This window comes from Dreissena polymorpha, chromosome 3 (genome assembly GCF_020536995.1).
Source record: "Dreissena polymorpha isolate Duluth1 chromosome 3, UMN_Dpol_1.0, whole genome shotgun sequence".
In the NCBI taxonomy this organism is placed as follows: Eukaryota; Metazoa; Mollusca; class Bivalvia; order Myida; family Dreissenidae; genus Dreissena; species Dreissena polymorpha.
In genome coordinates this window covers 88,137,171-88,156,042 of record NC_068357.1, presented here as the reverse complement: position 1 = coordinate 88,156,042, position 18,872 = coordinate 88,137,171, and the positions used below count along the sequence as shown (strand labels likewise).

Sequence of the window (18,872 nt, the reverse complement as noted above, 5' to 3'; positions counted from 1 at the left end):
TTTCTACAATGCCATGCTAATCAATTACTGTGAACGTTTTGCAATGTTCTCCAAACAGTTTAATGTTTGTTAAAACAGTTTACTGTTAACAAAACAAATGTACATATTTTGGCGAAAAATTATTTCCTATAAAATTATCATATCTTGTTTGATTTGATTTTAATTGCTTTTATTGTTTTTGCATGTTTTGTGCAATTAAAGTGGCTCAGATAATCAGTTTAGTATTCACAACAAGTTCATAAAACCAACGGTCAGCCATATCATATGAGTTAGTGTCAGACTTCTAGAATGTAAAATTAGGAAAACATTTTATGTAACTATATACTTTTTTAGCTCACCTGTGCTCAGAATGTTTATCTTGACTATATCTAGGCTGAGTTTCAATATGGGTCACACGGGTCCAAAAATTAGGACACCAGGTCATATCTGAGAAAAACAATTGTTACCACTCTAGAGACCACACTTATTGTAACTCAGTCTGGATGTATCTTGGTCACAATCGTTACCACTCTAGAGGCCACACTTATTGTAACTCAGTCTGGATGAATCTTGGTCACAATCGTTACCACTCTAGAGGCCACACTTATTGTAACTCAGTCTGGATGAATCTTGGTCACAATCGTTACCACTCTAGAGGCCACACTTATTGTAACTCAGTCTGGATGAATCTTGGTCACAATCGTTACCACTCTAGAGGCCACACTTATTGTAACTCAGTCTGGATGAATCTTGGTCACAATCGTTACCACTCTAGAGACCACACTTGTAACTCAGTCTGGATGAATCTTGGTCACAATCGTTACCACTCTAGAGGCCACACTTATTGTAACTCAGTCTGGATGTATCTTGGTCACAATCGTTACCACTCTAGAGACCACACTTGTAACTCAGTCTGGATGAATCTTGGTCACAATCGTTACCACTCTAGAGGCCACACTTATTGTAACTCAGTCTGGATGAATCTTGGTCACAATCGTTACCACTCTAGAGGCCACACTTATTGTAACTCAGTCTGGATGAATCTTGGTCACAATCGTTACCACTCTAGAGGCCACACTTATTGTAACTCAGTCTGGATAATCTTGGTCACAATTGTTACCACTCTAGAGACCACACTTATTGTAACTCAGTCTGGATGAATCTTGGTCACAATCGTTACCACTCTAGAGGCCACACTTATTGTAACTCAGTCTGGATAATCTTGGTCACAATTGTTACCACTCTAGAGGCCACACTTATTGTAACTCAGTCTGGATGTATCTTGGTCACAATCGTTACCACTCTAGAGACCACAATTGTAACTCAGTCTGGATGAATCTTGGTCACAATCGTTACCACTCTAGAGACCACACTTGTAACTCAGTCTGGATGAATCTTGGTCACAATCGTTACCACTCTAGAGACCACACTTGTAACTCAGTCTGGATGAATCTTGGTCACAATCGTTACCACTCTAGAGGCCACACTTATTGTAACTCAGTCTGGATGTATCTTGGTCACAATCGTTACCACTCTAGAGGCCACACTTATTGTAACTCAGTCTGGATGAATCTTGGTCACAATCGTTACCACTCTAGAGACCACACTTATTGTAACTCAGTCTGGATGAATCTTGGTCACAATCGTTACCACTCTAGAGGCCACACTTATTGTAACTCAGTCTGGATGAATCTTGGTCACAATCGTTACCACTCTAGAGGCCACACTTATTGTAACTCAGTCTGGATGTATCTTGGTCACAATCGTTACCACTCTAGAGGCCACACTTATTGTAACTTAGTCTGGATGAATCTTGGTCACAATCGTTACCACTCTAGAGGCCACACTTATTGTAACTCAGTCTGGATGAATCTTGGTCACAATCGTTACCACTCTAGAGGCCACACTTATTGTAACTCAGTCTGGATGAATCTTGGTCACAATCGTTACCACTCTAGAGGCCACACTTATTGTAACTCAGTCTGGATGAATCTTGGTCACAATCGTTACCACTCTAGAGGCCACACTTATTGTAACTCAGTCTGGATGAATCTTGGTCACAATCGTTACCACTCTAGAGACCACACTTATTGTAACTCAGTTTGGATGTATCTTGGTCACAATCGTTACCACTCTAGAGGCCACACTTATTGTAACTCAGTCTGGATGAATCTTGGTCACAATCGTTACCACTCTAGAGGCCACACTTGTAACTCAGTCTGGATGAATCTTGGTCACAATCGTTACCACTCTAGAGACCACACTTATTGTAACTCAGTCTGGATGAATCTTGGTCACAATCGTTACCACTCTAGAGGCCACACTTATTGTAACTCAGTCTGGATGTATCTTGGTCACAATCGTTACCACTCTAGAGGCCACACTTGTAACTCAGTCTGGATGAATCTTGGTCACAATCGTTACCACTCTAGAGGCCACACTTGTAACTCAGTCTGGATGAATCTTGGTCACAATCGTTACCACTCTAGAGGCCACACTTATTGTAACTCAGTCTGGATGAATCTTGGTCACAATCGTTACCACTCTAGAGGCCACACTTGTAACTCAGTCTGGATGTATCTTGGTCACAATCGTTACCACTCTAGAGACCACACTTGTAACTCAGTCTGGATGAATCTTGGTCACAATCGTTACCACTCTAGAGGTCACACTTATTGTAACTCAGTCTGGATGTATCTTGGTCAGATCTGGACACTATTTAGTGGAATTGGGGTCATGTGTGTCCAAAAACTAAGTAACAAGGTTAAATCTTAGAAAAAACCTCCAAGAGACCACAATCAAGTATGCCTCAATCTTAATGCCACTAGGTCAGAATGTTTATCAGGACAATAGCTAGCCTAAGTTTGAATCTGTGTTATCTGCATAAAAAAAACTAGGTCAACTGGTCAAATCTTTGAAAAAACATTGCTACGAAAGAGGCCACATGTATGTCTCAATCTTAATTATGCGGGTCAGAATTTTATATCTGAACAATATCTAGCCCGAGTTTGAATGTACGACTGTACGTCATGAACGTTCAAAAACAAGGTCACCAAGTCAAATCTTCTAAAAGCTAATAACCACTCTAAAAGCCACATTTATGACTTAGTCTGAATGAAACCTGGCCAGAATGTTTATCTTTCCACTTTCCAATATGTAGGCCATGTTTTAATCTTGGTTAAATGGGATCAAAAACTAGATCACCATGTCAAGTCTTCAACTATTGGTGTCCTTGAACTCAGGTGAGCACTTAAGGGCCATCATGACCATCTTGCTCTGCAATTACTGGTTATGCTATTTTAGACTTGAGAATTAGTTTTACACCATGCAAAATTAATTGTTAGTTTAATGAAAGTATTTTTCTGCATTTCAGGCTGCTGGATGAAGAATGTTGACCCCAGAGGTGAGTCTTTAGTGTTTTGTCAACTATCATAATGTGTCTTGATGTTATTAGTAACCATCGTTGTTTGCCCTATTTGTTTTCGTGCTACATTGAAAGTAACATGTTGAGAATAGCACCATCTCTTTTGGAAGTGGTATTTTAAATACACTTATTTCTTGTTGATGTACGATATGTTAAAGTTCTATCGCATGTTTGTGTTGTTAGTTTCAAGTATCCCCAAACGCTTTTCTGGATTGTTGTAAGTTGTTGTCCACTGAGGATATTGTGCAGTTGGAGACTTGACTATAGACTGGGTCCTTTTTGAATTGCAAATTAACCTTAATGTAAAACATTTTAAGTGTGATTACAGTTATACATGTGAGCTTTGTTTTAATCCCTATGTGGTAGAACTTTGATGATTTATAAGTGGTTGAAAAAAGCATATCCCTTATTGAAAAGAACATCAAAGTGGTTGTTTGTTAAGTAAGGGTTCACAACAATGCCATGAACATATAACTGTAGAGGGTTGAACTTCATTCAGTTAACACCAATTCTAGGAATATTATATATGTTAGAGGGCTTTTATGCTCAGCTAATTGTCCAGTTAAGTGTCTCATCTAGCTTCCTGACTGAAAGTAATGATAGCAATTTCAATTCGACTGCCTTTCAATCATTTTCAGGCCATATGTGCTTCACATTTCAATTGTGGTCTGCCAACATAATTTGTCTGTTAATTATTACATCCTATAAATGCAATAAAATCTGTCTATGTCTTATTATTATTTAATCATTACAAGTTATAGAAAAATTAATTAGTTTCCATGAAGTGGTTACATTTTTCACTATAAATGTCCTTGAAGCAATTTTACAGCTGTCTACAGGTCTCCGTTGATTTTGGCAGCCTTAGGATTCAATTAATTCCTACAGCAATGTCTACTGTCTGATTATTGCAGAACATCAATTGTATTGATATCCAAGTAACAATGGTTGGGTGTATGTGCCAGTGTGCGAGTCCAACTTTGTCTAGACTGTTACTTAGTCATAATGTAAGTTTAAAATTATTTACAACAAATTATCACCATCAGGAGACAACATGTAGCATGGCCTTTGTCGGAACATACGGGTTCATGGTCACTCTTCAGAGGTCAAAGGTTAAACTTGGACATGTATAGGTTGTCTAGACTGTAACTTTGTCATTTATGATGCAGTTTTCAAATAACAAACAAAAACACTACAGTAAAGAGACAACATGTTTTGTGTTACACCGGTCTCCCTATCTGAAAGATCAAGGTCAGACTTATAGGTCAAAGGTCGAATTAAACTTTAAAAGAGCTTGTCTGGACTGCACTTTTGCCATTCATCAAGCAATCTAGAAATAGCTTACCACAAATGACCACCATTAGGTGCATACAATGTACCACTGTGAGAAGAGGGTGTGTCGCATGTAATACTCATCTCTGTACCACTATAGACAAGGTCACACTTCGAGGTCATGGGTCAAAGTTAGGCAGTAAACACTGTGCTGACTGCTACTTGATAATTTACAATGCAATTTTATAATAATTTACCATTTATGTTCACTATGGAGTGTCTTGTGTAACAAATGTGTTTTCTAAGCTCAAAGGTTAAGGTCACTTTTTATGGTAAGATGTCGAATTTCAATTTTAAGATTTATTTCTACAAATGTCTCGCTGGTGAAAACAGAAAGTCACAAGTAAGAACTGTTTTGTTAGCTTAAAGGTAACGGGAACTCTTAAAGTTAAAATTTTTAATAATGTGGTCATAAACCAGCTAGCTTTTTCCGCACTGTAACTAAATCATTAATCATGCAATTTTCAAATATTTTACCACAAACATCCACCTCGAGGAGGTGGCATGCTCCATAACAACTGTGTCCCTATCTTAAAAACAAAGCCAAAAGTATTTCTTTGGACTGCAAAAGTTACATAATAATCTTAAAAACTCATTCACTACCATCAGTATCAACTAGAGCTTGTCACAGAAGTGGTGAAGAATACCTCTGACACCACATGTAATTATAATATAGACAATGGATAAAAAAGTTATCTCATGGGCAAAGCCACTTTTTATGAAAATGATGTATAAGTCTTTCTAACCTTGTTACACCCATGTCTTGGTCAGTGTAAAGCCTAGTGGCATTATTTAACAAACTTTGTGGAGGACCTCTGAACCATGTTACATACCAAATATATAGCCAGTCAACTTCATGGTATTAGAGAGGTTAGTTATACCCCCAAAAACGAAGTTTAGGGGGTATATAGGAGTGAGCTTGTCTGTATGTCAGTTTGTCGGTCGGTCCGTATTAAGTGTCCACTCTCTAATTCAAGTTGTTTTCACCTGATCTTCACCAAACTTGGTCTGATGTTGTATCTTGATGATATGTAGGTCAAGTTCGAATATGGGTCATGCCGGGTCAAAAACTAGGTCACGGGGTCACTTTGTGCGTTTTAAACATTGAGCATGGTGTCCGCTCTCTAATTTTACACCCCCCCACAAGAAGTTTAGGGGGGTATATAGGAGTGAGCTTGTCTGTCGGTCGGTCTGTCGGTCCGTATTTAGTGTCCGCTCTCTATTTCAAGTTGTTTTCATCCCATCTTCACCAAACTTGGTCAGATGTTGTATCTAGATGATGTCTAGGTCAATTTCGAATATGGGTCATGCCGGGTAAAAAACTAGGTCACGGGGTCACTTAGTGCGTTTTAAACATTGAGCATGGTGTCCGCTCTGTAATTCAAGTTGTTTTCATCCGATCTTCACCACACTTGGTCAGAAGTTGTATCTAGATGATGTGTAGGTCAAGTTCAAACATGGGCCATGCTGGGTCAAAAACTAGGTCACGGGGTCACTTAGTGCGTTTTAAACATTGAGCATGGTGTCCGCTGTTTTTTGTGAAGACAACATGCAAAATATTCTGTGTCAATGCGGCATCTGGGGGTATTGGTCACGTCTGTGACAAAGCTCAAGTTTGCTTTAAGTTTAAATTAAACACTCAAAAAGTCATAGAATGTTTTAGTAAAAAAGGGGGCATAATTTCTGTAATATTTAAGGTTTGGTGGTAAACATGGCACACAAACAGCTTCTTGTCATAAGAAACAATCCCTGCAAGTTCGATTGTTTACCTTATCATTTGTTTACCTTATCATTCTTATTATAGTATACTTTATAAAGGAGGAGTATATACCACCTTAACTTTGTTACGTATAATAAAAACTCATGAAACATTTTAAGATCTCAAGCATGAGACAAACACTTAGTCACACAAAAGAGGGAGTCAAACGGCCGTTGTTTTCAATTTTGGAATTGCAAGTCGCGAAAAAAAAATTCAATTCAACATTTTAGGGCTCTTTTTTCATAAGGGCGGGTGGTGATGAGAAAAGAAAATTAAATGCTCAGACATTTTGCACAATAAAAATGAATGATACAAAATTGGGTCAATTATGCCTTTGTGCCTCATGAGGCAAACTAATTGTGTTCAATCAGGCCCACTTAGCTGATAAAACAGCTTGTAGGAACATATAGATCAATTAGAGTAGTGTATAATTGTGCCTTTATGATTGCTTGTGTCTGTGTTCCATGATAAGGGTAGGTTCTGTGGTTCTGCTATATCCATTACATTCTGAAGCATCAGAATTCATGTACAGCGATGGTTGCCAGAAATGTGTTTGATATATGGCTTTCACATAAGAACTGGTTTGTTATTGGTACAAAGAGTCTGGTAAAAGGTTTACAATGACAGGAAATGTCATGGTGATCTCAAAAGGTTCTGACAAATTGTAGCAATAAAAGTGTAACAAGTAGCATGTATTGAATATGCTCCAGTAATGCAATAAAAGGGGTAAGTTAACAATCTGGTGTTGTTTAAGACCAATGAGGTGCTATTCAACAAATGACAATCTGAATAGTTGTTGCAGAATGCATTATCTTGTTTTGGACAGGTCCCATGACTTTTAAAGAACTACTTGAAGTATTAATCATAAACATTTTGCCTTGAAACAAGCCATCTTACTGGTCACACTTGTGCCACTCTGGGTTTAAGTTGTTTCTAATGTTTGATTATGCTTCCATATGATTCTTGTCTCCCAATTGATATACAAATTGTTCAGTGGAATTACTGCTGTGGAGATATAACATCTGTTGCATGATTCAGGGAGTCTCTAAGAGTAACAATGCTCTTTATAACTGATTTGTTTTGGACAGTACAAAGTGCTTCTTTCTTTTTTGCTCCCAAAAAGCAGGCTCTGTTATCATACAAGTCTGGTGTATGAAGGGGAGAAAATCCTGGTGCACTTCACATGTAAACTGGGACACATACCTCAAACTGAGAAGTAGCTATGATGGTTATATTACACTAATTCCATTTCCCATAGGGTCCCATTATAAAACTGCCAACTTTCAAAGCATTTTTCTAGTATCTCCTATAGATCAAAATTTGCAAGACCGGTATCATTTTAAAGGTAAATCTGTCCTCTTTCGATAAATGCAGTAAAAAATATATGGTCTCGCAACTTCTAAGAAAGTAAAATTCGCCCAAAGGCAAGCACCCTCGGAAAACAGAGTTTCGAAAGTGAAATTTCGACAAAAGCCCAGTACTTCCAATAAACGCACCCCAAACAGTCATCTTTCAACGAAATCCGCAATGAAATGCGCAAAAATGTTGCAGACACACATAGGATGCAGGAAATAATCACAAAAAGCATGGGTGCGACCGCTAAATCGCTTTTAATACCAAAGAGAAAAGGAACTCTTTAGACATAGGCACTACTTTCGAATGGGCCATGGAGGGATACAAAATGATTAAGTGTAATGTAACCTGATTGTTTTATGTGCACAGCCTTGAGCAGAACATGTGGTACATGTCCTACACACTATTTTGTTATACTGCAATACAACTTGGCTGTGCAGATTGTGTTATACATGTGCCTGAATGGTCTTCAGAAATTGCTGCAATAAGACGAAGCTGTTAATATGTGAAGGGTATTAGTCAGCTTCAGTTATACAATAAATAATTAAGTGCACTTAATTAAAGTTCTTGGCTCTTTGAGGTCTCAGGTGAGTCTTTGGCGTCTTGTTTTGAGATATTGGTAGAATTAATAAGGATTTGCTGCTGTATTTCTTCTAACCACTTTATAAAGAGAGAATTAAAAAGAATTTTGCCAATAAATGGAATAGTTGCCAAGTCTATGTATAAGCTTAAACAGTTTTTGACTATATACATAGCCCAGTGGATGAACAACTTTCAGTGGTGTGTAATACTTCCACATAAATAATTCACTACTCCCCCATGGTTGATTCATGCATTTTCTGGAGTGTTCTCCCTTAGGTTTACTTATATTATAATTTACTTGTAAATAAATATGCTGCAGGAAAACAACTGGAGTGCAACAATTTAACTTTTCTCACAGATTTGTTTAGTTGATATTATATACTTGTTCAGGAAATTAGCACTTTACCCTATGCGCCATATTGAGTAAATGCATTTTCAAGACGAAAAAATATCCATACACTTATGGTTTGGATTGTGGCCAACACATCTATGAGGCTTACAATATACAGTTTGGTCTCATTAGAAGAGTATTCAAGCCTTCAGGAATTAAGCCTTGTTGCTTCAACTTTGCTTCTTCTTCTGTTGTTTTTCCTGTAATATGTTCCACTGGTTTGTTTCGCATATTAGATGAAAGATTGGTACATTTCTATATGAGCCTTGATCTGAGAAAACTGGGCATAATGCATGTGCTTAAAGTGTCGTCCCAGATTAGCCTGTGCAGTCCGCACAGGCTAATCAGGGATGACACATTCCGCTTAAATTGGATTTTTGCCATGAAGAGACTTTGTGTAAACGAAAAATGTCATGAAAGCGGAAAGTGTCGTCCCTGATTAGCCTGTGCGGACTGCACAGGCTGATCTGGGACAACACTTTACACACATGCATTATGACCAGTTTTTTCAGAACGCGACTCATATGTTCCTTTTGGTGTCTGGTTATGTTCATTGATCTGTTGGTGAATTCAGTTAAAAATGTGTGTTCTATTGCTCGCAGAACTCGTGCCAAGAATGTCATATGGCAATGAAATATCTTGAGGCCTGAAAATATTGAGTTGAAAGTGTGAACTATCATGTTAATGATAATTTTCACACGGAAGAACTTCTTTTCCGGGTCATATAATAGCATATTTATTATCCAACACTTAAAAATACAATATATAGAAGTTATTCCTGATTCACAGTGGAATGTAAAGTGTTCAAAGTGGTTTTGCAATGTTTTGGTTCCAATTTGGCTGATGATTAATCCTTTATTTTTGTGTGTATAAAAAACACCTCCATTTGGTATATTGTTCTTTATATTAGTGTTATTTCATTAAAGGATGAATCAATTCAGATTTTTGTAAGAAGTGGTGATATTCCCCAGTTTTTGAAGGCACTTAGTCTATATATAATATGTGAAGAAACAGCCTGGAGATGTATAGAAAGATAGCAGGCATATTTTTAGGTGTATGTAAGATTCTGCAAAATCTAATCCTCACCCATTGGAGGAAGATGTTTTTTGGCAGGTTGTTATATTGCAAGCCATGATTTTTTTCTGAACAGTTTCGAGATCTACCAGGATTGAGTACCTCTGTTTCTCAAATGCAGTGTGATTAGTAATAAGCTCTGTGGGGTTTGGAAAATTGTGAAATGTGCTTTGGAAGGAAATTGTGAAAATATGAAAGTGTGAATTATTCTTGTGCATCAAGGACATGTTTTTAATTACGTGTTCCTTGTGAGTTATAAATATTTACTGACTGTGACTGTTGATTGGAATGTTTATCAATATTGTTGTTCGTGTTTCACTTGCGTTTTGTCTTCATGTGCAGACTGTTACACTGTTATTTAAGTTTTAAAATATCATTTCTGCATTACTGTGGTATAAAATTTGCTGATTCTTTTTAAATTGTTTTGTTCACATACTTTAATATCATTAATCATTCTGGTATTATATGATATGAATTGATTTATGTTCATTTATTGATTAGTTTATTACGTTGTTATCCCCACGCTTTTTGAAAAGCGTGGGAATATTGTGGTTATCTCCGCCGTCCATCTGTCTGTCCGTCCTGGTCACTATCTCCTCCTACACTATGAGCACTAGAGCCTTGAAACTTACACACATGGTAGCTATGAGCATATGTGCGACCCTGCAGTATTTGGAATTTTGATCTGACCCCTGGGTCAAAAGTTATGGGGGTTGGGGCGGGGCAAGGTCAGAGATTTTCACTCATTTTTTATGTTATTTTACATTAACGTCTTCATTTATGCACCGATTTACCTCAAATTGATACTGAACCTTTCTTATGACAATACAGTCAATCTCAACTATGCATGGCCCCATTACCAACCCTGGGGCACCCCGCCCACATAGACCACACCCACCCAAAATTGCCTTTTACTATAATTTTTTCATTTCTACACCGATTCACTTCATATTGATATCGAAATTCTCCTATGACAATATGGTCGATCTCAACTATGCATGACAATACGGTCAATCTCAACTATGCATGGCCTCATTACCAATCCTGAGGCGCCTCACCCACATAGGCCACACCCACCCAAAATTGCCTTTTACTATAACTTCTTCATTTCTACACCGATTCACTTCTAATTGATACTGAACTTCTCTTATGACAATATGGTCAATCTCAACTATGCATGGCCCAATTACCAACCCTGGGGCGCCCCGCTCAAATAGGCCACACCCACACACAATTGGCTTTTACTATAATTTCTTCATTTCTACACCGATTCACTTCTAATTGATACTGAACTATTCTTATGACAATACGGTCAATCTCATTTGTGCATAGCCCCATTACCAACCCTGGGGCGCCCCGCTCACTGTGTATGATAGGCCACACCCACCCAAAATTGCCTTTTACTATAATTTCTTCATTTCTACACCGATTCACTACTAATTAATACTGAACTTCTCTTATGACAATACGGTCAATCTCAACTATGCATGGTCCCATTACCAACCCTGGGGCTCCCCTGGGTCGAACATGCGGCGTGGGGATACGCATCGGCCTCTGCCGCGCCATTTCTAGTTACATTTTGTTATATACAGCAATTGATTTCGGTTACAAAACTTGTATATTTGATGAATTTCACAGACATGAGTAGCATGTCTGACCAGCCTGAGCCTTTGACCCTCCAAAAACCCATCGAGGGGTCGGAAAGTGGAGGTAAATATTCCTGTGTCATGCCATGCTTGTAGCTACATGCAGTATGTGTATAGCATGACAGGTGTGCAAAAGTCAGCGCATCTGATTTATATAATTATATAATATTTATCTAATAAACCATCAAATACTTGTTTGAAGCATGTTGACTTCACAATGATCATAAACTTATTTAATAAAAAATAATTCCAGAGTATGTAAATGTACTTATGTTACTAATCTATTCGGAATCAAGCATGATTGTGTTACCAGTAAGGCAGTAACTGTACTTAAAAATTATTTAACATTTTTTTATTGGTTTTGTGGTCTCATGAGCAGATATGGTAGCTTCTGACTAGACTGCGCAGATGCGCAGGCTGGTTTGGAACTTCCTTGGCTGCATGTGGCTTATAGAAGTTGACTGTCATTTTTTTTCTGCGTTATTTTGTTTTTGTTTTTTTGTATATTTGTTTTGTTTTGTTCTATTTTGTATTATTTATATAGCCTTTGTATGTTGAGCATAAGGTTTTATTACAAAATTTAACATCAACATAGTATTTTATTATTATTGAAGATTTATATTGTATATGGCATTACAGCTGTAACGATTCACCCATCATTCGATTTGATTCGATTTCAATACCAAATGGTCCGCTTCGATTATTTTTGATTCGATTCAAATTAAATTATTTGCTGCTTATTTTGCAAACTATTTCCTGTTTGGTTTGTCCAGGGCATGAATTAATATGTTTGGTGTTTGTTTTTAACTTATAATGTTGTACATTTTAAGTGTTTAAATTTTTTTAATACAATTTAAAAACGCAACATTGTTTTATAAGTAACAAATTTATTGAACAAAAAAGTTGAGTTATTCTTAAATAACATAAAAGGCACAATGTATCACATCTGAAATATAAACCGAGTATTTTCTCTTTAAATGTTGCCTCAAATTTATAGTGCTTCCAGATTTAGAATAACTTACGTCAACAAAACACGTTGTTTTGACAGTTGCCTTTGCATCAGAACCTTTGCGAAACCCGAAATGTTCCCATAAATTTGATTTTAATTTGGACGTTGCTTCTTTCAGCACGGATGAAGAAGCCATTTTACCGGATGGCTGATATAATGCTCAGCATGTTATTCATTCATTAATTGGATGCCATATTGGCTATTGACCAATCACAAGACGTATTACAAATCACAAGAACGTTTAGACAACGGATTTAGAAAATAAGGTTTAAAATGCGGATCAATCGGGATTGCAGTGAATCGAATCGAAATTGGCTGTATTGGTATCGAAATCGAATCAGTTAGGTTGAACCGGTTTTTTGATGCATCGAATCGAATCGTTACAGCTCTATATGGCACTAGTAATGAATGTCCTAACCAATTATTAATCATCAATGTAGTTGAAGAAATAGAAGGGTTTGATGTGTCAATAAAAGTTATTCATGAAAAAATAATCGTGTTGATGATTTCAAACCATTATTTAAAAGAAACATGTTCACTGATTGTCAGAATTTTTCTTATTTTTTTGTGACAGATGAAAAAATAACAGAACAGTGCACATCAGAGAGAGAAATGACACTTTCAACTAAGACTTGTAATGAAAATACAGTTTTGTTTGAAATTGATTTAATTATAAAGTTTTAAAGTTTGGATTTTCAGAGGGGGGGGATGTTTGTTTTTTAGCTCGACTATTATATATGAAATATATATAGTGGAGCTATCCTACTCACCCCGGCGTCAGCGTGAGTGTTGGAATGTTAAAGTTTGTGTACATATGCATATACATATGTACACTGGTCAAGCGCTGATAGGGACAAACTTTTTATCCCCCGCCAGAGGCGGAGGGATATTGTTTTGGCGTTGTCCGTCCGTCCGGCTGTCCGGCCGTCCGTCCATCCGTCCGTCCAGCACTTTTGTGTCCGGAAACATATTTTGGAAGTTCTTTGGTGGATTTCATTTAAACTTGGTATGAGTATATATATGCATAAGAGGATGATGCACGCCAAATGGCATTGTACACCATCTGTTAAAAACAGACTTATGGCCCTTTGTATCTTGAAAAAATGCTTTTTAGTGTCCGGAGCCATATCTTGGAAGTTCTTTGGCGGATTTCATTGAAACTTGGCATGAGTATATATATGCATAAGAGGATGATGCACGCCAAATGGCATTGTACACCATCTGTTAAAAACAGACTTATGGCCCTTTGTATCTTGAAAAAAAGCTTTTTACTATAGGCACTTTTGTGTCCGGAGCCATATCTTGGAAGTGCTTTGGCGGATTTCATTTAAACTTGGTATGAGTATATATATGCATAAGAGGATGATGCACGCCAAATGGCATTGTACACCATCTATTAAAAACAGACTTATGGCCCTTTGTATCTTGAAAAAATGCTTTTTACTATAGGCATTTTTGTGTCAGGAGCCATATCTTGGAAGCGCTTTGGCGGATTTCTTTGAAACTTGGTATGAATATATTCCCGCGCCAGAGGCGGAGGGATATTGTTTTGGCGTTGTCCGTCCGTCCGGCTGTCTGTCCGGCACTTTTGTGTCCGGAGCCATATCTTGGAAGTGCTTTGGCAGATATCATTTGTGTTATTGTCCTCCGTCCGTCCATCTATCATTATGTTCATCCGTCCAATTTGCACCCATCCTCAAACAAAGCATATGTTGCAGGGGATACCTTGGGCCTTTCAGGCCCTCTTGTTTCTTTTAATCCTTTTTACAAATTGTATGATGGAGCTCTAGAGTTTGCATGTTTAAATCTAACAATTTAAGGATTTTAACGACACAATTAAAATATGTCCCAATCTTTAAAACAGTTTAAATACGTTAATCTGAAAAAGGCATGTGGGCATTATTTAAAGTTTGTAGCTTTTGTAGGAAAACTGAATTGTTGATGGAACAGTTTGTACCGCACAACACTAATTTGAATATTGCTATGATGATGAGGGCATTGGATTACACAAATGAATGAAGGCTTAAATGACGAATCTGGCATTTTGAAAGTTGACACGGTCGCACATTACGGTCATTACGCAGGGAAGTCACAAGTATGTCATCCAGTGACACTAGACATGTACTATGCCTGCAACACAATTCAGCCATTCATTTAATTGATTAGTATGGTACACCCACTTGTGAAGTGTATATTTTGTCCTGTTTCAAGGATTTTTTAAGTGACAATCCCAGCCCGCTGTGTGGTTGTGTGGTTGTGACATTCTTACCTGCTTATCCCGAGTAAACCACACCAAGATGATTATAAATTCCAAAATGTTTTAATCAATAGTAATAACTACTTAAAATAACAAAATACTATGCACAAAAAGAATCAAATAATATTTAGAATTGCTTTAAAAAAATGTTTATTCAAACTGAATATGTACCCATCTAACATTAATCAGGTTTAACATTATGCCTGTTTACATAGCCAAAGACCCAGACCCATAAACCGATTTGATTGTTTTCAGCCCCCAGGTATATTGGGTTAATGGGATAATTTGTATGTATATGAAATCCTGTGTGTACTGTACATGTACCTTGGGTATATTGTTGTACAGTTAGGTGGAGGAAGTGAAAACAGCTGTATGAATGAAGGAATGTGCATGTGGTCTTCTAACTAACATATATTTATGGCTGTCTGGCTTTAGGTCTTTTCAAACACATTCCTATATGTGTATCAGGCAGGAAAGAGCAAATAGTTATTGGTGTGGGATGAAATAGAAAATCATCCTACAGTTCACACTGTGAGCAAAAATGTTACATGCTTATACTTAATTATTGTTTGTGCAAGTGTGGCGAGATCAATAATCTGTGAAAAATATATACTCAATCTTTCTAAGATAACTTACCAAATTCTAATGGTGTTGTGATGCACATTGGATTTTCTTTGTATTTGTTCAGAGAAGATGATGTTAAATGATTTCTATAAATAGGCTATGACTTCTATGTGTTACTAAGCTAACAAAGAATTTAGAAAGTAGTTTGAAGTGTGCAGGATTAAGGCTGCTGAGAAAGAGGGAAATTAAATGTCTTCCCAAGGCTAGTTTATTGGACAGTTTATGGTAGCAGATGAAATGTTTTTAATGACAGGACATAAAAATACTGCTCGTGTACACAGATAAGAAAAGAGTGTACAAGTGCTGGCCTGGATAGAAGCATGTGGTAGATTAAGCGTTTATGGAATGTGCATTTGATATACATAATACTTATAGAAACAGTTGAGTGATAATATGCGTTGTAAGGGGAATTTGTTAATCAATAAAGAAAATTTGTGTTTCCATTACGGAATATTTCTTGTAAGTTTAGCAGAATATAATTTTCTTGAAGTAATAAGAACATCTCAGCAATTATTGGCAAACAAATGTTGAGAGTGTTAGCAGTTGTAGTTGTTTTTTACTAGCCAGTGAAACACAGCCCAATTACATCTCGAACAAGGATTTAACGAGTGAAGATGATTCTGACTCTATTATAAGTTCATCAGACAACGAATATAGTAGTTCAGCTGAAAGTTCCGATATTGAAAGCAGTGATTCTTCATGTGAGTCTAGTTTGGAAATAGAGGTATCAAAAACAAAGAAGTTAAGTTGTCATGTAGATGGTTTGGACTTGCTAAGGAAAGAAACTGAGACTTTGATGGACCTAAGTAAAGACTCTGCCCAAATTAGTGATTCTCAACGTGAATCTGTTTCAAATTTAGAAGACATGGATGATAAGCTTGATTCCGAAGGCGTTGCTAAACAAGGTGTAGATGACCATGACAACATTTGCAGTGACCCTAAAGATGTGGATGATGAGAGTAAATCAGCCATGTCCAGTCAAGAGCTTACAGTTGGTAATGTTGGGATAAGTGCTCAGGAAATGAACAGTATTTTTGATAAACTTACCAAAGATGAAGATATTGATAGTGACACATGTATGACTGGCGGTAATGTTGGGATAAGTTCTCAGGTACTGGACAGTATTTTCGATAAACTTACCAAAGATGAAGATGTAGATATTGACACAAGTATGGCAGTTGGTAATGTTGGGATGAGTGCTCAAGAAATGGACAGTATTTTTGATAAACTTACCAAAGATGAAGACATAGATAATGACACAAGTATGGATCGTGCTGAGATGCCCCCTTTTTCGATGAATCATAATGACTTCGGATCACCTTCATGGAAACTTGATGATGGAAGGAAAGAAGAAAGGATGGATGATCATGATAATGATGCAAGTTTTTCTTCAAATGACTCCACAGATGGCTCATCAGGGAATGAAGTAGCACTTACAGATAGTGATGTAACAGATGACGATGAAGAAAATGTTGGTCAATGGAATCCCTCTCCTGTTTACGAAGATAAGGAACATTCACACGAGATGGATGACTATAGAATTTCTGAAGATACTTTACCTGGATATGAATTTGTTGAGAAAGATACAGTTGCTGAAAGCAAATCTGATGATACTGAACTGAATAATTTGAGAAGTGAAGTGACAAGCCTTATCCATGATGTTGAGGAATTGGTACAAGATAATAACAACGAAAGAATATTTTATCCAAGCCTCTATCCTGTACGTAATATTTCTGATGATGAGCCTGCTGAGATGTCTGAGAAAATAGAAGTTATTCATGATACACCTGTGGAATACTGCAAGTCTGCTCTTAGTGATCCTGCCAACAAAAGTGCTATAACAGGGGAATACTTGCATGTTTCATTTCACAAACCCACCAACATGATAATTTATGATCCAGATTCACCAATTATTGAAAGGGTTTCGGTAGAGCTTAGTGAGGAGCTGAATGATTCAGAAGATATTGATCAGAGACTCAAAGATGTTGATGTTGAACTTGAACACAATAAAATAGAAAATATACCTTATGCTGATGATGACGAAGAAACCGAACATGTGTCTCTTACTAATGAAGATGGGGACAATTCTGTTGATTTGGAAAAAGAAGTTGTTCAAGATTTGAAGGATGTTTTTGGCAGCTTAACTGCTAAAGGTGAGATAAGTGTGGCTAATGAAATCAAAGATATTGTCTTTCAACCAGATTTTACGGTTGATGCTATGAAAGACGTACCTAAGTCTGTTTCAGAAATCGAAACTGTAACAGAACTGGAATCTGCAGTTATGAATGAAGCATGTCCTCAGCGAAGTTATGTCCAAATACAGTATTCTAGCAATGACAGTGATCAACATTTGGAGACTGATGTTTCTGATGAATCTGAAGTTGTTTTAAGAAAGAAGCAAAGAACTAATGATTATGAAGTTGGAAACGAATTTGATACTTCAGGTTATAGTGGAGATCGACAAGATTCATTGGTCATTCATGATGAGGAAATATTGACTTTGAAAAATGAAATGACAGATAGTTCTGGAAGCAATGATTCCATGGTAATTCATGATGATGAGAACATATCACTTGAAACCAAAAGCACCGGGTCTGCAGAAGTTACTCAAATAGAAACAGAAAGCAAAATTTGTAGTGATGCTTTGAAAGAAACTTTTGAAGATATATCAGATGTTACCATGAGAGTTAAAAAGTTCAATGTTTCTCCTACAAGACAACATAGGCCTGACATTGAATCTATGATCATTCATGAAATTGAGCAACCAAAACTGGATTCTGTTCTTGCAAGCATTAGTGATAAGGATGAAGATTTAATTAATGCAAATTCTTCGCAAATCAGTGAGAAGGATAAACTATTTTTTTCATTAAATTATCCTTTGAAATCTGATATTAGAGAAGAAGCATTAGAGCCTGAATTGGATAGTAAAGAAATATGTGTCAAGGAAGTGATGGAATCCAATGTAAATAATATTGCAGAATGTTCTACTGCGTATGGAAATGTGACAGATAATGATGTGGAAACCAAAGAGAAGCACGTAAAAGAGTTTGAAGAACACGTTTTGAATGAAACTTCACTTAGTCAACCTGAATGTTTCATTAATGATAGTGGTGTTGATAAGTATATGGTTGAGCATGGTATTGAAGAAGTAATTTTGGGTAAAGCTAGGGAAGTGCTTGAGTGTGTAAAGGAAGAGGAAAACGATGGAACTGAAATGATGAATGATAAACATATTGCAGTGCCTACTAAAACAATAGAATCAGTACATAGACATCGAAATCCATTACTCAAGGAAAAAGCAGCTGCGTTAGTCAAAACAGCAATAGAAGAAGGTAATTATGTTGCTTTATAATGATTTAATGTACTGTAATGCTCCCTTATGAAATGGCATGTACATGTGTCTAAGTTCATCGTATGTGCAGATGTTTTGATGCTGATATATTTA

General features: G+C 36.9%; 1 protein-coding gene across 6 annotated transcripts in view; it reads left to right on the top strand.

Annotated features, from left to right (window-relative positions):
* Positions 1-18,872, top strand: part of LOC127875152 (reticulon-1-A-like) — a 49,212-nt gene that overhangs the window by 10,510 nt on the left and 19,830 nt on the right. For 4 of the 6 annotated variants that reach the window (XM_052419993.1, XM_052419991.1, XM_052419990.1 and 1 more), the window contains 3 exons: positions 3,353-3,382; positions 11,530-11,601; positions 15,991-18,759. In XM_052419993.1, coding sequence (XP_052275953.1) covers positions 3,353-3,382; positions 11,530-11,601; positions 15,991-18,759 — 2,871 coding nt within the window. Of the gene's footprint in view, positions 1-3,352; positions 3,383-11,529; positions 11,602-13,120; positions 13,181-15,990; positions 18,760-18,872 lie in introns of all 6 variants that reach the window. The other 2 variants (XM_052419994.1, XM_052419995.1) reach the window with 2 other exon arrangements.